At 44.6% G+C, this 20,897-nt stretch overlaps 2 protein-coding genes across 5 annotated transcripts in view; one reads left to right on the forward strand and one right to left on the reverse strand.

The window, feature by feature from the left end:
* Positions 1-14,143, forward strand: part of col9a2 (procollagen, type IX, alpha 2) — an 18,725-nt gene extending 4,582 nt beyond the window's left edge. For both annotated transcript variants that reach the window (XM_077008526.1, XM_077008525.1), the window contains 28 exons: positions 97-150; positions 567-602; positions 951-974; positions 1,225-1,278; positions 1,782-1,835; positions 2,118-2,168; positions 2,965-3,021; positions 3,151-3,204; positions 5,217-5,270; positions 5,381-5,434; positions 5,934-5,987; positions 6,081-6,134; positions 6,224-6,277; positions 6,436-6,489; positions 6,576-6,629; positions 7,636-7,680; positions 7,876-7,929; positions 8,105-8,158; positions 8,393-8,446; positions 9,810-9,881; positions 10,347-10,382; positions 10,484-10,528; positions 10,664-10,696; positions 10,874-11,020; positions 11,334-11,388; positions 12,089-12,277; positions 12,421-12,498; positions 12,850-14,143. In XM_077008526.1, coding sequence (XP_076864641.1) covers positions 97-150; positions 567-602; positions 951-974; positions 1,225-1,278; positions 1,782-1,835; positions 2,118-2,168; positions 2,965-3,021; positions 3,151-3,204; positions 5,217-5,270; positions 5,381-5,434; positions 5,934-5,987; positions 6,081-6,134; positions 6,224-6,277; positions 6,436-6,489; positions 6,576-6,629; positions 7,636-7,680; positions 7,876-7,929; positions 8,105-8,158; positions 8,393-8,446; positions 9,810-9,881; positions 10,347-10,382; positions 10,484-10,528; positions 10,664-10,696; positions 10,874-11,020; positions 11,334-11,388; positions 12,089-12,277; positions 12,421-12,498; positions 12,850-13,055 — 1,830 coding nt within the window. In that variant the 3' untranslated portion in view covers positions 13,056-14,143. The remainder of the gene's footprint in view (positions 1-96; positions 151-566; positions 603-950; positions 975-1,224; positions 1,279-1,781; positions 1,836-2,117; positions 2,169-2,964; positions 3,022-3,150; positions 3,205-5,216; positions 5,271-5,380; positions 5,435-5,933; positions 5,988-6,080; positions 6,135-6,223; positions 6,278-6,435; positions 6,490-6,575; positions 6,630-7,635; positions 7,681-7,875; positions 7,930-8,104; positions 8,159-8,392; positions 8,447-9,809; positions 9,882-10,346; positions 10,383-10,483; positions 10,529-10,663; positions 10,697-10,873; positions 11,021-11,333; positions 11,389-12,088; positions 12,278-12,420; positions 12,499-12,849) is intronic.
* An 883-nt stretch (positions 14,144-15,026) lies between these two features.
* The window catches only part of col16a1 (collagen, type XVI, alpha 1), a 67,152-nt gene continuing 61,281 nt past the window's right edge, over positions 15,027-20,897 (reverse strand). For all 3 annotated transcript variants that reach the window (XM_077008529.1, XM_077008530.1, XM_077008528.1), the window contains 14 exons: positions 20,636-20,689; positions 20,369-20,413; positions 20,092-20,136; positions 19,900-19,953; positions 19,713-19,766; positions 19,564-19,614; positions 19,371-19,460; positions 19,204-19,239; positions 18,998-19,042; positions 18,082-18,276; positions 17,903-17,966; positions 17,602-17,778; positions 17,421-17,498; positions 15,027-17,283 (listed from right to left, as the gene is read on the reverse strand). In XM_077008529.1, coding sequence (XP_076864644.1) covers positions 17,087-17,283; positions 17,421-17,498; positions 17,602-17,778; positions 17,903-17,966; positions 18,082-18,276; positions 18,998-19,042; positions 19,204-19,239; positions 19,371-19,460; positions 19,564-19,614; positions 19,713-19,766; positions 19,900-19,953; positions 20,092-20,136; positions 20,369-20,413; positions 20,636-20,689 — 1,185 coding nt within the window. In that variant the 3' untranslated portion in view covers positions 15,027-17,086. The remainder of the gene's footprint in view (positions 17,284-17,420; positions 17,499-17,601; positions 17,779-17,902; positions 17,967-18,081; positions 18,277-18,997; positions 19,043-19,203; positions 19,240-19,370; positions 19,461-19,563; positions 19,615-19,712; positions 19,767-19,899; positions 19,954-20,091; positions 20,137-20,368; positions 20,414-20,635; positions 20,690-20,897) is intronic.

The raw sequence follows: 20,897 nt of genomic DNA on the forward strand, positions 1-20,897 counted from the left end.
ACTGTACAACAATCTCTAGAAGTGGAAAACTCAAAATCAGACACGCTTCATGAACACTGTACAGATAATTATTCATCCCCATCCTTCTCCTCTCAGGGTTTGATTGGGGGAAAAGGTGACAGGGGTCCCGTGGGGCGACCTGGTCCAAAGGTTAGTAGAGGGTTGAATATGATTATGAACGTGACCATTTGTTTTCTATGAGATGTTCAGCTTTTAACAAAAAACGCCTCAGTCTAGTCAAACCATCCATAATCTGTGACCAAATGTATGCAGAACGCGTAACATATAGATAGTGGTTATAGAAAATTCATTTGTGCTTTGGCATCCATGTCCCCTTTATCGTCCTCGTTTTAAGAAGATGAAGTTGCACGATGAAGGATGCAATTCAATGTATCGCTCTGCTACTTTTCTTTAAAACATGTTTTCTAGTTTTTAATCAGTTTTATTAGTGCTCAGCTATGCTCCTTGACTTACAGTGGTCTTCCCCTCAGCCCAATCTCAAATGAATGTTGAGTATTCGTGTTGAGTTTATTGAGCACATTGTGATTCTTTTTTCAATTATGTAGGGTCAAGCAGGGCCCACTGGGCCACAAGGACCCCCTGTGAGTAAAATATTAACATTAACCCTGGTTTATTAGTGGATAATATTGACATTTGATGCACATTATTGTATCTCTGTGTCTAGTCATTGTAAATGCTGATCATCCAAATGTATTCTTTGAAGAGGTATTCTTGTTACTTTTTTGCTGGTAATCTACTTAAATGTAGATTTTATTTTATATCTGCAAAAGGAAAACAAGACAAAACTTTCACACAATACTTTCATATGACTAGATTTACAAGAAGCTAGTTAATAGAAGTGGTTTGGTTTTAGTACATAAAATGGTATTCTTTATTTATTTACCATATTATTTATTTGTTTGTTTTACATTTTGTCCACATTCCCATAGGGACCTGGGCTTGCCGGTCTACCAGTGAGTACATCTGAAATATATTAATCTTTCTACTAAATATTAGTGCCATCTAGTGGTTAAAAAGAGCATGTGATCAGCAGTACAGGTTGTTAGCCTGTTAGCTAGGCCAGAGAGACCAAATCTTTCATTGTCTTTATATTAAAAAAATATATATTGTGGAAGTGAAATTACCTAAATAGCTTGAATTTAGAGCAATTATTCTATGAGGCTAAATTAGTTTACCACTGTCCACACTGTTTTCTGTCAACAGGGAGCACCAGGCCAAATTGGTCTTCCTGGAGAAATTGGCACTACTGGACCTAAGGTTACTTCTCTTGTACATTATTACCAGAAACTAGAGTCACGACTTAACATAATGTGTGACAGCATCAAACTATTGTTGCAAGTATTCTCTTGTTACCAGTGTTATATTACAATGCATTGCACCATAGTATTTTACACTGGCCTAGATTTCTGACCACAATTTTAATCACATGGTTATGGAATGGACCCTGCCATTGGAGAAAGGAGAGACTGTTTCAACTACAGTCAGAAATCTACTGCCTTCTTCCTTAATGTGATGGTGTGATTCAGTCTGGATGCTGGCCTTCTTAATACCACAGGCAAACTGTCACCGCAGAGCTCGTTATGTCTGAGCCTCGTTTGAACTATGACACCCCCCCCTCCCCCACCGCCCCTGGCAAGCCTAACTATTACATGCACAAAGTGATACGGTAGTGAAAAGACAATGGCAATTAAAGTCCATCCACTAGGTGCTTTTCATCAAGACCACTCCCTCTTCATCTCTGTATTCGTTCCCATTTCCAGGGGCTGATGGGACCTTCCGGACCACCAGGGTTGCCAGGTCCTTCAGGGAAACCTGTAAGTCACGTCCGGAGGTCTCAGCTTACTTAACAGCTCACAGGAGAGTCTGGATAAGGCCCAATGAAGACGAAGTTGCATTGTTACATTTCTGCGTATTTGCTTTGAAGCGCAAACACTTAATTATGGGTTTAACTTTATTTCTCAAAAGACGTCCCTTTTTAAGTTACACCAGAGTCCTTCTGCACCACCGTAAACATGCCATTACTGTTATTATTCCCTCGTCTGTTTGACAGTGCATCTCAGCCTTTTTAGGGTTCATTATCTATTTATCTTATTCAGGGCCCACCTGGAAAGTTCTTGGGGGGAGATGAAGGCAGTGCTGATATCCAGGTGAGTTTAGTTTGGATGGGTCACTGTTTGCCGTATGCGTACGGTGTGACAGCATGCCAGTGACACGGTGAATGAAACCCCGACTTCATTATGTTGGATCTCTTTGGTGCACTATCACACCCACTGCGGTATGCTGTGCTGAGATCAGTTAGTTATGCTGCAGGTCAGGCGGTTCACATGACAGCTGTGGCTCGTTCCCTGACCCGTTCTGCGGTGAAGCGCTCTACTCTTTATATCAAGCACCGCTAATTTGAGCCCTACTCTACTCCATTACCCTCTGATGGGCCTCTCCGTCCTTGTATTGATCTTAGAGTCCATGGATTTCCCTAACGAGGTCCATTAAATGGATTCCATCAAAGGCCTGAGCCCATTAACACTCTCTTAGATCCGGGCTCATGGCTGCTGCAGGGACTAGGGGCTCACTCCAACATGCCCAGAGTCCTGTGTGTGTGTGTGTGTGTGTGTGTGTGTGTGTGTGTGTGTGTGTGTGTGTGTGTGTGTGTGTGTGTGTGTGTGTGTGTGTGTGTGTGTGTGTGTGTGTGTGTGTGTTTGTTGGGGGGGATTGTTACAGCAGCTAGCCCAGTGATACACCTTCATCCCTGCACCCTACTAGAGCCCTTCTAAGTGTGGATCGAACCCCATCTTCTTTTAAATTAGGTGCTGCTGCTCTGATATAGCAGTGGATAAGGTCTCTCCCCTTTTGGCCTGTGCAGTACTGGTGGCAGGGAGTGCAGCTTCTCTGTGGTTTCTTGGCTTTGTGAGCTTTGCATGCTGATGCATCTGTTCTCTGTTGTAGTGCCCCACCAACTGTCCACCTGGTCCTAAAGGTCCCCAGGGGCTGCTGGGCGTAAAGGTGAGTGGCACCTCCGTGTGAGTAGAAAGCGCAGACCGCAAGTTTGGTTCATCGTTGTGTCACCCCTTACGGTTTGTGATGACATAATTGTGATCGTTTCAAGTAATGGGATGTTGTTCACTTTCGCAGGGGCACAAAGGTCGCGCTGGGATACTGGGAGAGCCAGGAAGCATTGGAAGGATGGTACAGACAATCTTATTTATCTGCTTCTCTGTCTTCCTGGTAGACGATCAAGCCCTTTGTGTGCATTAGCTTAGATTTACGTGTTGTAGGTATTAGCCTGCTTTGACATATATAATTAATGGTCCACAAGGTACATACATATACACACAGTAGGCCAATACATGCCGTAGAGCTATGAGACTAGCATTGGTTCCTGAAATACCATTAGTTCCATATTTACACAAGTTCTTCATGTGGGATAAAGCTTTCTAGGAAATGCAAAATCTCCATTAAGTTGAAGACACGTAAGCACTGAAGACTTATTTCAGTCATCTCAATCCCCTCCACCCAGATGAAAAAATACATAAAACATAACTCTAATATATAAATGTTATTTTAGATAGTAGAGATAGTAGTTTACAGTTGAATGTTATTTAAAATATTTTGTTCTAATCTGTGTTAAAGTAGCATTTCAGGAAACCATAACTATCATAATTGGTATTTAAGAGTGTTGTGCTGTGAATGCCTTCTGGGTGTCTCCAATGAGTTTAGTGTATTTTTTGGATGGCATTTCTCTAGGTAATTCTGTCTAATAAATAAAACTATTAGTGCATTTCATATTTTTGTATGCATTGGTTAATCAGTGTGGGATATATTTCAATATAAGCTCTTTAAAGAATACAAGAATTATCTAAAGAAAGCATTTCAGCACCTCTTCTATGGTAAACTATGAGTGTGAAATATCTTTTGCATTAATCTGAGGCTTGCATGAACAGGTCGCCAGGCAGTAAAAGAATATAATGAATGCAAAGTTCCTGCTGATGCTGTGCAAATGAAATTCAGTCTTTTCATAGATTTCCTTTCTAATACACATGCTGAAAAAATCCTACATTTCAGAATGTATCATCACCATAAATTCACTGCCCACTGTGCTGCTTAACGTATGGTTGTTTATTCCACAAAAAACAGCAGCAAGAAAGAAATTGGTTACTGCACAGTGTAAAGATAAAAACCCATTAATTCCAGTCAAACACGGGGCTGGGGGACACCCTCGCTGAGGCTGGAACGTGCAGTGTCACTGAAATCATATTTATCTTTGAATGTAATGTATAGATGTGTGGTTGAGTAATATAACAGCTTCTGGGCTTTTTCTGAAAGCATATGGCAGAATAGAAAAGATTAGACATCTGGCAGTTAGACTTATAGCAAGGAATAGATCTATATAGTGAGTCTTTCTGGGGAATTAGAGGCTTCTGAGTAAGAGCTCACATCTAGGCATAGACGTTTGCATACCCACAAACACACAAACAGACAGACAGACACACTGAGTGGGAAGGAGACTGTGTGGTATGCAGACAGATAAAAAGACATGAAGAAACGAACACGGAAAACCATTCCTTCATCTACCCGTTCATTCATCCGGTGCAGATCCAGATTAGCTCTAATGAAGCCTCCCGGGGCACATGAGTGTCAGTAATCTGTAGGTGATTAGTCAGGACTGGCCTGGTAGAGAAGGGTAGAGAAGAGCCAGGTACAGTCAAAGAAAGAGGAGCTACAGGACTGGGCATTAATCAGATTTAATGAGCAGTCTGCACGCCTTGACTCACGGAGCAGAGCGGATTTACCCACAGTGCATTGCACGGTGGCATTTGAGACTTCAGTGAAATGAAATGTAGGAACCAGGCTTTAGTAACTCCTCTTAGGGAAATGCTAAGAAGGGATGAGCACTTATGGTGCCACGGCAAAGCAATGACTAATGAAGAAACGAGTACACCAATGACATATTAATTCATGACAGAATACAGCAAGGTGCACGACAGGATATATGGTATGCGCTCAGATTTGAGCCGAAGTTATTAAAGTATTTAGCACATATCATAGGCCTGAATACACCTGCAACTTTTACAGCACAAGTTCTCAGCAAAAAAAACGAAGAAATAATCACCCACTCCCAAATAAAACCTGGTTACAAATCATAGCAGACATAACAGGAATGGTTGATTTCATAACTCATTTTGCACTCTTTTTGGTAGGGCACAAAGGGAGATGTTGGAATCTCTGGTGAGCAAGGAATTCCAGGCCCTCCAGTAATGTATTCATTTTATGTTTTGCTTCGCCTTTGCTATGAGTAGAGACATTTTCGAATGCACATTAGCCAATGTCTACTGGAGAATGACCTTCCCCTCCACTGTTCCAGGGTCCACAGGGACTGAGGGGTTACCCGGGAATGATGGGAGCCAAGGGCGTGACAGTAAGTCTCCCCACACCTGTAATCACCAGCATCTGCACCTACAATTATCCCTGAAGGGAAACACATTAAGGGCCATTGCGCCAGAGCACATACTGCCATGTTTCCTTCAAAATGTTCTACTTGTGTTTTCATCCTCGACTATAATTAATCACAAGCTGTTAGAGACATATCAAATATTGGGTCTTCACCAATAACAAGGCACACTGGCTTTGTTCCATAGAGCTCCGTGTGTATGTAATGATCCCACATCATTTGTCTACGCCTAACTCTAAGCCTTTATCTGTTTATTGGTGAAAGAAGCCAGTGGTAATGTGCGCTGCCCTTTATTACCAATCAGCTTATTCGCTTGCTGCAAAGCATAAACAAACACCACACAAAATCTCTTGTGGATGCAGGCCAACCAATTTAACTGAACTTCAACAACATTTGGATGGTATTTCTCTGGAGCCCGTGCTTTCATAAATAACCATTTCTGTTTTTGATCTGTAAATTCTCGTAGGGCCCTTCTGGTTACAAAGGCATTGCCGGACCTGTCGGCCTCCCCGGGATCCCTGTGAGTGTTGTTGAGTCACTCTCCTTTCTATGGCAAGAACAAAAAAGAGAAAAAAAGTATATTCACACCACCATTTGCTCCTGTGTCACGAAGGGTAAAGAGGGAACCCAAGGGCCTCCCGGAGAGGCTGGAGAGAAAGGGGGAGTGGTGAGTTCGGCTAATCTGTATTCATCTGTTCTATAAAGACTACAGCCTGTTTCTTGGTTATTTCCTTGTACGTATTGGTTTGCTTATAGGGCGAACAAGGCGTCCAAGGACCACAGGGAGGAGTGGGAAAGAAAGGAGAGAATGTGAGTAGAACTGTTTCTCCTGACCACACAACCAAGGACACACTCGCATTTCCATGGAAGCAACTACAAATGTGAACACATGCACCATCATGTCACACTATGTGCAAAGAACACCCACAATGCATTTCTGTGCCAGTAATGGTATTATGAACTGTCAGGGACTTCCAGGGATTGATGGAAAAGATGGCACACCGGGCATCCCAGGACTTAAGGTATGAACATTAATTCAAGACTGCAGATGCACAGTGCCTTTCTCCAACAACAGGGTGAATAACAAAATCTTGCTGTCTCTTTTTAGGGTGCTCCAGGTCAGGGAGGCAGACCAGGTCCACCGGGCCACCAGGGGACACACGTACGTATGCACAGCAGGCCCGTCACATCCAGTCCTACTTTTCTGCAGAGCTGCAGTGTCGGGTAGCACTTGCCCGGGGACGCACATTCTCACCCAGCTCACGCACTCGGAGAGTCACACTGCACTGTGTGCTCCACTCCTCCACTCCCAACAGCCAAACACAGTGAAAGAGGAACTCATTAAACCAAAAAAGGCAAAGTGCACATGTATTTTCTAGGCACAGGTCCATATTGACCTCTTTGACCTTGCCACTCTGGTAAAAGTGGCCACCTTGAACACTCTCTCTCTCTCTCTCTCTCTCTCTCTCTCTCTCTCTCTCTCTCTCTCTCTTTCTCTCTGTCACACACATACATTCTCTCCATTCTCTCTCTCTTTGTTCTCTCTCTCCTTTCTCTCTCTCTCTCTCTGTCACACACACACACATACACTCTCTCTCTCCTTTCTCTCTTTCTCTCTCTCTCTCTCTGTCACACACACACATACACTCTCTCCTTTCTCTCTTTCTCTCTCTCTCTCTATCTCTCTCTCTCTCTGTCACACACACATACACTCTCTCTCCTTTCTCTCTCTCACTCCCTCTCTCTCTCTTTTTCTCTGTAACATACATACATTCATTCTCTCCATTCTCTCTCTCTCTCTCTCTCTCTCTCTCTTTGTTCTCTCTCTCCTTTCTCTCTCTCTCTGTTACATACACACATACACTCTCTCTCCTTTCTCTCTCTCTCTCTCTCTCTCTCTCTCTCTCTCTCTCTTCCTCTCTCCCTCTCTCCCCTGGCAAACAATTCATCATCATCAAACATGAGTCTTGGTGGCTGGGGGTAATGGAGCATACTGAGTGTGATCCACACCATCACTGTTTGCTCAGCACACAGTATAATGGAGAAACCCTCTCCTTCAGCAGGAGTGCTCACTGCCCCTCACAGGCAATTGCTCACACTGGGAGTGCTTAGAGTAGGGACACAGGGTACCCCTCTTTGACCTCTTACATTCCCTGTGCTTTTTATAGGGTTTGCCTGGGAGTCCAGGGACCAAAGGTGGAGTGGGAGATAAGGTAAAATAATGTTGCCTAAGTTCTTCCTGTTAAAAACGGTCATGTATTGTGGGAGATTTTGGTTGCCGCTGGGTAATACAGTGTCTTATTCAGTGTGTTACTCTGTATGTACAAAGGCAGAAGGTAAAAGGCTCATACTGGATTGTCATCAAGACACACCACTAGTTGACCCTAGTTTTCTTTTTTTGTCTGCAGGGCGAGTCAGGACCCAGAGGCTCGGTGGGAATGGCAGGCGCCCCGGGTCCACAGGTTGGTCAAACATAGACTCAAAACTCACTATTTGATGCACTGCAGAATAGTTTGTGCTCAATTGAAAAATGTTTAAACTTTTTATCATTCCTCCCCATCATATATTTTTCTTTTTTGTAAAATTTCCACTTAATATTTGCTTTGACGGATCCATCTTACTCTTTCTGTCTCTCAGGGAGAGCCTGGACCTCCAGGAGAAGCTGGGATGGAAGGGGTTCCAGGACCAAAGGTGAGGAGTTCCTCTAACCTGTCTGCTAAATCCATCCCTTTAGCTATCAAGGGTTTAGGATCCTGTAGATTTTCGCATTAAATTGAGATTAAATGTCTCTGTAGTTGGGGATTCTCATCTGGAAATGCTGTTTGCTCTAGGATTAGTCTGAACTCTTTAGGACTAACCCTCACTGAAATGGCTGCTTTCTCCTTGAATTCATTTACTGTTGCTTCTATGTCCGTCCTCTAACAGGGAGACAGGGGTGAGAGAGGACCGGTTGGGCCCCAAGGAATTGTGGGCAAGCACGTAAGTCACACCTGTTACTCCAGTTCTTTTGTACCACTTTGCATTTGTTGGCTTTTAGATACATTATATTGCCAAAAGTATTCACTCACCCATCCAAATTATTGGAATAAGGTGTTCCAATCACTTCCATGGCCACAGGTGTATTAAATTAAGCACCTAGGCATGCAGACTGTTTTTACAAACATTTGTGAAAGAATGGGTCACTCTCAGGAGGTCAGTGAATTCCAGCGTGGAACTGTGATAGGATGCCACCTGTGCAACAAATCCAGTCGTGAAATATTCTAGTCAACTGTCAGCTGTATTATAAGAACATGGAAGTGTTTGGGATCAAGAGCAACTCAGTCATGTAAACTGATGGTCCAGGGTCAGCGGACGCTGAAGCACGTAGTGTGAAGAGGTCGCCAACTTTCTGCAGACTCAATGACTTCAGATATCCAAACTTCATGTGGCCTTCAGATTAGCTCAAGAACAGTGTGCAGAGAGCTTCATGGAATGGGTTTCCATGGTCGAGCAACTGCATCCAAGCCATACATCACCAAGTGTAATGCAAAGCGTCGGATGCAGTGGTGTAATACACGCCACCAGTGGAGGAGTGGAGGCACGTTCTCTGGAGTGATTAATCGTGCTTCTCCATCTGGCAATCTGATGGATGATTCTGGGTTTGGCAGGTGCCAGGACAATGGTACTTGTCTGACTGCATTGTGCCAAGTGTAAAGTTTGGTGGAGGGGGGATTATGGTGTGGGGTAGTTTTTCAGGAGCTGGGCTTGGCCACTTCCAGTGAAAGAAACTCTGAATTCTTCAGCATACCAAGACATTTTGGACAATTCCATGCTACCAACCTTGTGGGAACAGTTTGGAGCTGGCCCATTCCTCTTCCAACATGACTGTGCACCAGTGCACAAAGCAAGGTTCATAAAGACATGGATGGCAGAGTCTGGTGTAGATTAACCTGCATAGCCTGCACAGAGTCCTGACCTCAGCCCGATAGAACACCTTTGGGATGAATTAGAGCGGAGACTGAGAGCCAGACCTTCTCATCCAACATCAGTAGGCTATGTGACCTCACAAATGCACTTCTGGAAGATTGGTCAAAAATTCTTATAAACACACTCCTAAACCTCGTGGACAGCCTTCCCAGAAGAATTTAAGCTGTTCTAGCTGCAAAGGGTAGACCAACGCCATATTGAACCCTATGGATTAGGAGTGGGATGTCACTTAAGCTCATATGTGAGTCAACAAAGGTGAGTAATTACTTTTGGCAATATAGTGTACATCTATGAGTAAAACCCTAAAACACGCTGATGCTCTGGTTGCAGTTCATAAAGTCTAGTTTTCCTAGCTATGTGCTCTTGCTGTTTGCAGGGAAATAAGGGAGAGAGAGGACCAATGGGGGTGCCAGGAGCTCAAGGCCTTCCTGGGACCAAGGGTGACAAGGTGTGTGTGTGCTGTGTGACCAATGCATGTTCATCTGTGCATATTTTGAAATGTAAACATTTAGAGTGACTTAAGACTACATGGCTGGCACTCGTGCTGTTGCAGGGACATGTGATGGCCATGTGGTGGCACTATTGCCCTATGTACCCACAGAGACATGCTTTGAAGTTTTTGCAAAATATGCCTCTTACATTTCTTTAGATCTTGGGTGATTTACACCGAATAATTCCTCTACATCAAAGATGAAATATACTCATATGAACACTTTAATGTTTGTTGTCCTTTTATCTATAATATCCCCACCATTTAATGAAAGCCATTGAGCATCGTCACTAGTAATTTAGTACAGTGGTCCCAGAGTGTCTAAAAAAGAAGGATGTTAAAGGAGGATATTTTGAACACTGTCTTTGGCTCAACCATTAGAACACACGATGATTCATAACCCGCAATTGTTTCCTTCTATAGGGGTTTCAAGGCAAAGTGGGGTCAAAGGGAGATTTTGTGAGTATATGTTAGGATACAGAGATGGGCCTGTTTATAATACCTAAATGAAATTTGTCATCATAAAACAGACTATAGCTGAGAATGGCTGTCTTCTGTAGGGTGATCCAGGCGTGGAAGGATTGGCTGGGGAGAAAGGAGAAAAGGTAAAGTGGTTGGACTGACGATACTACAGTACTGTTAGATGGTTCTGCTTCAGACAGATAAGAAAGGACTTATTTTTTGTGAAATTACACGCGCCTCGTTGTTCTCATCTTTACCTCGTCTTTTCCGACGGACAGGGACAGTCTGGCGAACCCGGCCCCAAGGGACAGGTAAGAAGACGAAACGAATTCCGCACAGCCTCACGACCGGCATTACCCTGATTACTGCAGCTCAGCCCTGTTTAAGAAGCCTACGATGTGACATTTCCTAGGGCTCCCGCCGCGGTCATTTGTCTTGTGTTCTTATTGCTATGCATCTCCAGTCTCTTCGTTGCTCTTCTCTGACAGCAAGGAGTGAGGGGGGACCAAGGACACAACGGCCCCACCGGCGACGCTGGTAAACCGGGAGACCAGGGTCCCGCGGGTCTGCCCGGGCCCCGTGGCCTCCATGGAGAGAGAGGAGTACCGGGCATGCCAGGGATACATGGGCCAGCTGTGAGTGTCCCTCCCTGAAATATCCCTCTGTGGATATTTTCACCTGAACATTTCTTACGCCTTTATATTTCAAACATCGTTCTCAAGTGGTCTTTGTGATGTTGCCATGTGTGCAGATGTACACTGTTGCCATGTGACAGAGTCACAGAGATGTGTAGTATTAGAATCTGCCTGTGCCATGAAAAATCAAATGGGGCGCATTAAATATTCTAAGAGTTCTGGACAGTGGATTCTTATATGAGGCTCTCTGCTTCTAATTTGCATTTGACACGGCCACCTCTCCTTCCCTTTCTATCTTCCCCCTTCCCCTCAGGGCCGGGACGCTTCAGATCAGCACATCATTGAGGTGGTCTTGAAGATGATACAAGGTTAATATGAATAATTTATTTCCCAAAAACAAGCGATTACCCTGGGCTACGGACTAAAACCGGCTGCAATCACAACGTCAAAAAACGACGACAGCGGAAATCCCTGGAACTAAATTACGTACCGCATGTTTTATGCATAAAAACAAATGCAGTTGATGTGAAATCATCTGTCCTGAGGGAGATCTTGGCTGTCAGACAGTGAGGACGGTGCAGACTATATACATTTCCCACACTTTTCATACTGACCTTTTGTCCCTCCTTATTAGTTTGCTCAAGGTTTGTAAGCGTGTGCTGTACTGTTATAGAGTGCCATTGCTAAATCTGGATTACCCGTTAGCCTTTATCGTGTCACTGAAGTCCTTTGGTCTGTCTGCCATCATGCTCACCCCCGTACAGACAGACGCATGCAATTGGAGGCTCAATGTCAGACACTTTGAGCGAGGGGACAATTCTGGCCTTGTTCCACGCAGCGTGGCTGATTAGATTTGGGCATTGAGGTGTCTTGGGATGTTGACAACACATTAACAGTTGCGGTGTCACCGCTGACACGCCTGTCCAGGCCTGCGCTGTTATCTCGGTGACATTTACCCTCATGTCATTGGATGGTAGATGGTGAGATGCACATAGAACGTGACTTGTGTGTCTTGGATGTTTCTTGTGCTCTGAGCACTGTACTGTTTATCCTGTCTACTCCTGGCAGAGAGGTTAGCCGCTCTAGCGGTGAGCGCTAAAAGGGGTGCGCTGGGCGGGGCCGGGGTGATGGGACCTCCCGGGCCTCCCGGACCACCTGGACCTCCGGGGTCGCAGGGGCCTCATGGACTCACAGGTTCTCGTGGGATTCCGGGCATGATCGGAGCTCCTGGTCAAATTGGGAACACTGGCCTTAAAGGTAAAGCACCTGTAATTGTCTAAAAAGCCAACGGATATAGACTGGGTACACACAGTGTACACACTGGGTGACATGAGGATGTAAGCAGGAAGATGAGTGGTAGAGAAATGTGCTTATCGTCCTGCCTCTGCTGGACTTTGCAGGAAAGAGAGGTGCAAAAGGAGAGAGAGGCGACCCTGGACGACCCCATCCAGGACCCACAGGGCCCCCTGGCTATCCAGGTAAATTTTATTAACCTCTTTATACTCCAGGTTATTATTCAGTAATTAATCTCAAGGTATATTACTCACTACTGTGAATAATTCAGTAACTCTTGAGTAAATTAATATAAAACATTTGTTACTACAAGAGTGTAGAAAGGAAATCTAAACCCTCTGGTGGTTCTTTGGGATAAATGCTTTACTAAACAACTTTTATATTTGAAAGAAGTCATAGGAGTTTTCAAGGATATATTAACTTTTTAATACAATTTAGTACAAGTACACACTGACTGAGCAAGGCTTCAGCAAAGCCCTGCTTTAATGCCATGCTGTGAGGCCCAAGACGTTGATACCCACCCTCTCCTCTCCCAGGTCTCCCGGGTCTGGACGGCGTGGCCAGGGACGGTAAGCCCGGGGAGAGAGGGCCACAGGGCGTGGCCGGAGCGGCGGGCTACCCCGGCAAGGCGGGCCCCCCCGGCCTCCCTGGCTTCTGTGAAGCGGCCGCCTGCCTGGCGGCTTCAGCTTACACTTCTCCCAGACTGCAGGAGGCCGGCAGTGTGAAAGGGCCGTCCACTTAACACAGGCGTCTCGCTGGAGCCTAACGACCTCAGAAGGAGAGAGACAGAAAGCGAGACGCAGTCCTTTCTTCCACCAGACATCATCTTGAAAGCCAGTGGAATGGTTCAAAGAGACAGACATTTCCATTTTAGAGTGATTGTGCATGTGTGTGCGTATGTGCGTGTGTGTGTGTGTGTGTGTGTGTGTGTGTGTGTGTGTGTGTGTGTGTGTCTGTTTGGAAAGGATGACTAGATAATTTGATTACATCGCTAACAGTGTCAGCCAGTGTTAATTGTAATGATAATCTGGGTAAGTTTGGGGGTTGGTGGGCTGGCAGTGTTAATTACTTTGGCACTCCCCACCATGAACACGGTGAGATGTGAACACTGCCAGTGTCAAATCACCAGGATCAGTGGGAGTCTTGGACCAGGACACCCAAGTCCAATCTTTGGTACCGTTTGCTTTTTTTCCCCCTCGGTGATCACATTCTTATTAATTATCATCAAAATTCTTTGGGCAAAGTTTGCAGAAAACTACAAATGACAAGATTAACATTTAAAACTTTAACATTTAAAAGACTACACAGACTTTCCCTTAAACCATGTACAGATTGTACCAATAATAAAAAAAACTACAAAACCGTAGTCGATACCTTTGTAACTTATTGTTAATTACCTCGTGAAAACACTTCTGCTGTTCTAGAGCGTAGAGATCCTGTGTACATTATTCCTCTTGTGTACTGAGTTTCACCATAGAAATGGATACTCTGTTCCTCTAATTGCCCAGCAACAGAATAGTATGCTCATCAACATTATCACTGATTCAGTGCTGTAAATCTTTGTAAATGTTTGTTAATTTTATATGAAAGGCTGGGTTTACAATATGGACAGAAACCCAGAGTTAATGAAAATAATCAGCATTGAAGGTCCAGCTGCGGTGTGACTCCAAACGTCTAGACGTCACTTTCAGGTTAACGAAAACAAAAAAGGCAAACTGATTATCTTCATTAACAAACTATTTATTGGTCTTTATTTGGTTCATCTGTAAACTTTTTTCATGGTTGTTCAGGTCAATTTACATCAATAAAAATGAGTTTTGTAAGACTCAATGTTCTTCTGCATCTTGTAAGGATCTCACAAAAAGCAAAGGAAGCACCTTAATCTTAATCTTAAATGTGCATTAATCCTAATCTGCATTAAGATTAATGTGCATTGTTTTGTGTTCTTTCTATTTTCACCATATTATCTCGCTTGATGAAATAAAACACATGCACCCATGTTGATGTATAGCCTTCATTCATGGTGGGAGACAGATGTAAGCACTAATCCCTTTATTTGCAGCGTCTCCACAGGATAAATCATGTGTCTTGTTGCAAGACACAAAATGAGTGAAGACATCTCAGGGACGGTTAAGGTCAAGTCCACAAGAACACAACACCGCACGCTGCTAGAACAGTCTCACCATTTTCCCAGTACTGACAATCACAAGAAATGTGTTTGACGCCGACAGCTGCTTATCCAGGTGAATGTCAACCAGCTCACATCTTGACCAGCTCTTAAATCAATACAAAATGGGATTTGTTGCCATGATTTTAGATTTCAGTTCCAAGTACCAGCATTGACGTCAAATTGAATATCACAGAAAAAAAAAACACTGCTTTTGTAGAGAACAGTGTGACTTGTGCGTTAGGGGAGACCTTTTCCTAATATACGTGTTGTGACTCAATTAATTATCATACCCCTCCCACTGTGAAATAGGAGACTTACAGCAAAGAACTTTACCTGCACCTCTTCATATGTGAGTAAACAATATAGATGTTATATTTTGTGAAAAAAATGCCACACGGCACAAATGGCTGTGAAAAGAAGGAGAAAATGAGGCAGATCAATAGTGAAATAATGAAAAAGTACACACCTTTGGTTCCAAATTGCTTGTGGCTGTTAGTGTTTGGGCGGGTACTGTTGATATTTCAATAAATGAATCCATACCAATTTGCTGTAAAAACTTTATTGCTTTTCTTTTGAAAATAAATTGCACAGTTATGACTAAAACATGAATGGCACAATTCATGGAGAATGTTTTCCTTTTAAGCTTTTACAAGCATGGCAAAACAGAACTCACTGTAGATCAAAAGGCCTTGGCAAAGTCACCTACATGTGGCAAATTCCGAAAAGTAACTGAAATTCAACTGACTGATCTGAGAACTGAAGAGATACGACTTTGCAAGGGGTAGCTTTGTAGGTGCATTATACGAGATGTTTAAGTTTAACCTGCACCAAGAAAAGATTCATAAATTGATAAACACTAAATAAAAGTTCCTAATGCCATTGTCACAGTTGCGTTTATTCTTTCTGTCAGACAGATGGAGAGATCTGGCTTTAATTTCTAATATCATACATGTGTTCTTTGTTTCAAATGGCAAGGATGCTGCATTGTTTACCCACAGAGAAAAGGTATTAAAAAAAGATGAATCTTTGAAATACAAAGCAGATTTTATTGACCTTTGTTATAGAGAGCACCTCTAAGTGGTCCCTACTCTGACAAACTCACTCTCCCTTCTCCTCTTCCTCCACACACACACACACACACACACACACACACACACACACACACACACACACACACACACACACACACACACAGTTTTGAAGACCTGTCAGAGAATAGATAAAGTGCTGACTGTTTATGCATCAGAGAGGTGCCTGGCTGACACAGCAATGTGTCGAATGGTGTGAATCAAAAGAGCTTTTTGACTACAGCATGATATCTAAACAAGTGATAACGGTGAAGCTAATGTCTCTCATAATGGAGATGTAAGCACAGTCAATTCTGGATGTTATGAGTATTTCAAAAGCAAAAGAGTATCTGAGGGTAAGCATGTGGTGAACCTGATAGTGGTACACTATTCCGAACAAAGGAATTCAAGTTTAAAAGGAATAAGAGGTTTGAAATGCCAATGGTATGGATGTGTCTCTTAAAATTGCTCAAATCATCTTTCCATTTGGTTCTGCAGTAAAAATGTTTTTACTCAAGTAATTTAAATTTTAATATAAAACCAATCAATTTTCAAAAAAAATGCTTGTTTAGTCTTACTGAAAATACCAGAATATCTGAGATTACACTGCAAAAATAAGGTCTCTCGTGCTGCTGGCGATTCATTAAAATTTATAAAAAAAAGCCATTATATATAAATACAAATATGTACAACACAAGCCCTTAAGGGAGCATAATTATATCTTGCTTGTACCTTTTTGTCAAGTGCCATAACCACAGAACAGCCCCAGAACAGCAGGGTAAGAGGATACTCTAAAATCTATCTAGCAATATCTGGTCCAAAAAAGACCAGAGAATCTTTCTCTCACGACATCTCAAGACATTAGGTTGATCTAAAGCAAAGACGTAAGGATAGTTACAAACGTTTGGGACGCATCGACTCAACGAAGCAGTGAATCAGCAAAATGAAATAGCTGCCAGAAAAACCCAAAAGTTGAAGACAATCTGCAGTTAAGCAGAGAAAACAAGGCACGGACGGGTGACCTTGGCTCGGAACAGGAACGGCTCACGGATGACCCGACGGCACAATCGTAGCCAATAAATCAGCAGCTTCAAGGTGGTGAAGCAGGAGAAGGAGAAGCTCTTTTTGGGTTTTGGGGCACATAATCCGAAGATCTTCAGTCAAGCAACAGTAAACAACAACTCGAAATTAAACGATATGCAATTCCAAATCAAAACGAGGCGTGATGGATGAGAAACGGTGAATTCCCAGAGAGTTCGTAATTGTAGCACTCGTGGTAGTGAATGTAAATGAAAACCTTCTGGCATTAGTTCACCTCTAACAGATTTTAGATTACTCCCTTAGTGGCCAAGAGGCTTTAGCCATATTAAGGTGACACAAATGCCGGATAATTCCTCTGGTCCTCCAGGGGTCCCGTCGGGTGCACTGTCGGGGGGTGGATTGAGTGGTGTGATGAGAATGCTGATCTTTGAGTTTCATCCTTTCCCTTTACGCCTCTCTGATTCCCTCAGACTCTCTCACATCCGCATTCTCTATCTAGTACATAGGACCTTTGACTGGAGGGCCCTTAGGGTGGTACTCCACAGGACCACTCATACAGTCTGAGGGGTGACAACGCCCTTCTTTGCCCTTTTGTCCAGGGGGTCCCGGGGGCCCAGGAATGCCAGGGATTCCCTGTTGACCAGAGGACCCTGGTGGGCCCATCTTGCCATATCCAGGAGGCCCAGGAATACCTGGAAAGGAAAGAAGAGGGTGGATTGAGAAGAATCAAAGAAAAATCAAAGAGCATAAGCCAAAAGACATGTGACCCAGGAAGTGATCTTTGGATCCTCCATGACACTCTCCTTTAAACGGTTATCTGAGCTCTCACCTTGAGGACCTGGTGGTCCGCTATCTCCCATCTCTCCCACACCTTTATCTCCTTTCTCGCCCTTCACACCTGGTGGGCCTGCAGACAAATCCACAAAGGAACCAGCCGTTCCGGTGAGGTGCAGAACGGTGAGATTAGGGAGGAGTGCAGTGTTTATTTAGAGCACCACCGCTGCTCTTACCTGCGGGGCCCATCGGCCCCTGTCTGCCCTCGCGCCCGATCTGGCCCGGACGACCCGGCATCCCTGGTGGTCCTGGCATGCCCGAGCTCCCGTCTTTACCTGGGGGTCCTGGTCGGCCAGGGGATGCCACCATCTCCACTGGCATCTGCATACGTGACATGTAGTAGGCCATTCGCTCTGTATGGAGTCAGCCAATGAAAACAGCCTCAATATACCAAAACAGGAGAAAACCTCTCGACTTCCAAGGACAATTTGTGGGCATTGTTACGTTAAATATCGGTGACAACACAGGTTCTCTCACCATCAAAGATCTTTATGACCTGTTGCCTGATGAAAGATTTGATTTCATCGTAGTTAACAACAGCCTGAATACAGAAGAAAAAGAAACACATAAACATGCCTGCATATACTACCCGCATATGACAATGGTTTTATGTCTGTGTCAAATCCTCTCAGTCATAGAAAGCTCTTTAGCCTTACATCATTTCCAGGGGTTCCTGGTGGTCCAGAAGGCCCTGCTTGTCCAGGAGTCCCAGGGCTACCTCTCTCCCCACGGGGGCCCGTTGGTCCCATAACTCCTCCAGAGTCTTTAGAGGAGTAGCCTCCTCCGCCAGGCGGCCCAGGACGGCCACGCTCTCCAGGGGGGCCTCTTGACCCCGGGGAGCCTGCTTCACCCTGGGGACACAGAGACATAGGGAATAAGGAACCAAATAAACTGTAAGTAGGAATCAATTACCATAAATAAAAATAAAACGGGCCAAACATTAACCAGATGACCAGTGTTGTCTGTTAAAGTTCTTTTGGCTTGCTGTCCAAAAAACATAACAGAATATACAACATATGCTGCAATATCCACTTAACTTTATGTGTAGTTAAAGAGGTAATGCATAAACACCCATGTGGTCTTAGAGTCTGCAAATTTTTACCGTTATATAAGCAGGATTCACTTGTTAGGGTGAATTCTGGATGAAACTGCCCTTACAACACGAATTGCCACTGCAACCCTCTAATCGCCACGGCAGAGCTGATGACCATTAACACTTTCAAAAACAAAAAAACTATCAGGAGCGAGTGAGCCGACTGTGTGGACCCTGGCACCGCCACGCTGTGGGCTGGCGGAAGGCCTTTACGACGCCCTGCCCTCAGAATGACAGCTGCACCTGCTCAGTACAGCTACGCAGCTGTCCAGCTGAACACGGTGGCGTGGCAGGGTGGGTGTGGAGGGTGCTGCACACTCATGGCGGTGTGGCCAGGCACGGCGGGGGAGGGAGGGGGGGTTCCAGGTAGCCCACGGTCCTGTTGCACACACTCATCAGGAACACTCATGGGCGGCGCGTGTTTTAGTCAACAGCGTGCCCACGCAAAATAAAAACACAAACAGAATCCCCAAACGCACCTTTTGTCCATGTGAACCGGGCTCTCCGGGCAGTCCTGGTGATCCCTGAGAGACAGATTAAGGAAGTAAATGAAAAAGAACCATCACCGAGTTTTAATCTTCGGGCAGGTGGACCAGCCGCTAGGCTGACGGATGAATCGGGATGCAAACAGTGACCTTACGGGCTCACAAGGTCAGGAAGTGACCGGGTCAGAAGCGTAACTTACATCTTTACCCACGGGTCCATCGTTGCCTGGTTCTCCCTGCCAGAAATTCAGAGAGAAAAGAAAAGAAAGCAAAACATGTGACATCCGGTTATTCTGAAGAGTTAATGCTGGAATGCGGAGGTTTAAGTACGGCCCATGCAGAGGTGTGATGAAACGAAAGCACAGACCATCTGTCCTGGATGTCCGGGACCCCCTGGAGAGCCGGGCACACCTGGCAGCCCTCTCTCTCCTGCCTCGCCCCTATCACCTTTAATCCCCTGCACGTCGACAGAGGGACAGAGTGCCCGGGATTAGGCTGGATACCAGCAGAGTAGGATATAATTAACACATTAAACAGATTTGTTAATCTGGCTTGCTCACCACGCCAGGAGGCCCAGCTGGTCCAGGTGGACCTGGGGGACCTATAGGACCCTGTAGAGTGAATTACATAAATCACTTAATACCGCATCGTTTGTACTCTTAGTGGATTAAAATGGAGGAATACGAGAATGAAATTCCTGAACACTTACCAGATGTCCTGGTGCTCCTGGTGGTCCTGGGGACCCTTGTGGACCGGGTTCACCCTGAAAACATGGGTTACACGCAAACTGATCACACATCAAAGAAGGCTTTTGTGGTTCTGTAATCTAAAACCTTGGGTAAAAAGCGTGACGACCCTGAGTGTGAAATCCTGTGGTCAGATATGAAGACACTTACCTCAGGCCCTGGTCTTCCTGCTGACCCCTGGGGGCCCTGAGGTCCAAGATCTCCCTACAGAATTTAATCCGGGAGGGTGAATGACAGACAAACAGGGAAGAGAGAAAAGAAGCAACAGAGAAACGGAACAGTTTTCATGTGTTTACTTAATCGGTGTGGAAAAAGGTGATTAAATGAAAATGTTTTCTCCACCTTTTGTCCTGGGAAGCCCGTATGTCCTTTTATGCCTTTGAATCCCTGGTATGAGAAAGAATATCATAATTAACATACATCATACAGACTCGCAAGAAACATGAACCCAGAAACATCAACCATCTGTGAAGTTCACATCTCTGAAGGCTTAGAAGGTTTCACGCTAATATCCAGACTCTGGCGTTTCTCGACATTTATTACAGAAAGAAAATCTACACTGCCTCAGCTGCTCAGAAGTCAGTAAACAGTGAAGAAAGAAAGACACGCATGTTCATACCGGAATTCCCCTGAGTCCAGCTGGGCCGGCCACACCTGGCTCCCCCTGCATGAAATGGGGAGAGAGAGAGAGAGAGAGAGAGAGAGAGAGAGAGAGAGAGAGAGAGAGAGAGAGAGAGAGAGAGAGAGAGAGAGAAGGATGTGGTTGCATTTACGAACAACAAGAACCTCACGAGCAATGTGATGATGGGCAATGTTAGTGCACTTAATGATCAAAGAGCAAACTATAAACATATAATCTAGATTTAAGATCCATGTGTCTTCTGACCCGAGGTCCTGGCTTTCCGTCCTTCCCATCAAGGCCTTCTGTCCCAGGAGGGCCCTGCACAGGCACAAAGAAACAGCCAATTACACATACACACAAATAAAACACTGACAGTTACAGATTTCTTGTGGGCAGACACACTGTAGATCTTTGCTAAGCACTTTTCATGGACTCTGTGCTAACATATGGTGGTTCCCTGGAGGCTGTGGCGCTGGCCGTAGTCCTAGTCTCCCCCACACTGGCACAGATGCTACATTAGCTGCAC

The sequence above is a fragment of the Brachyhypopomus gauderio genome, chromosome 6 (assembly GCF_052324685.1).
Source record: "Brachyhypopomus gauderio isolate BG-103 chromosome 6, BGAUD_0.2, whole genome shotgun sequence".
In the NCBI taxonomy this organism is placed as follows: Eukaryota; Metazoa; Chordata; class Actinopteri; order Gymnotiformes; family Hypopomidae; genus Brachyhypopomus; species Brachyhypopomus gauderio.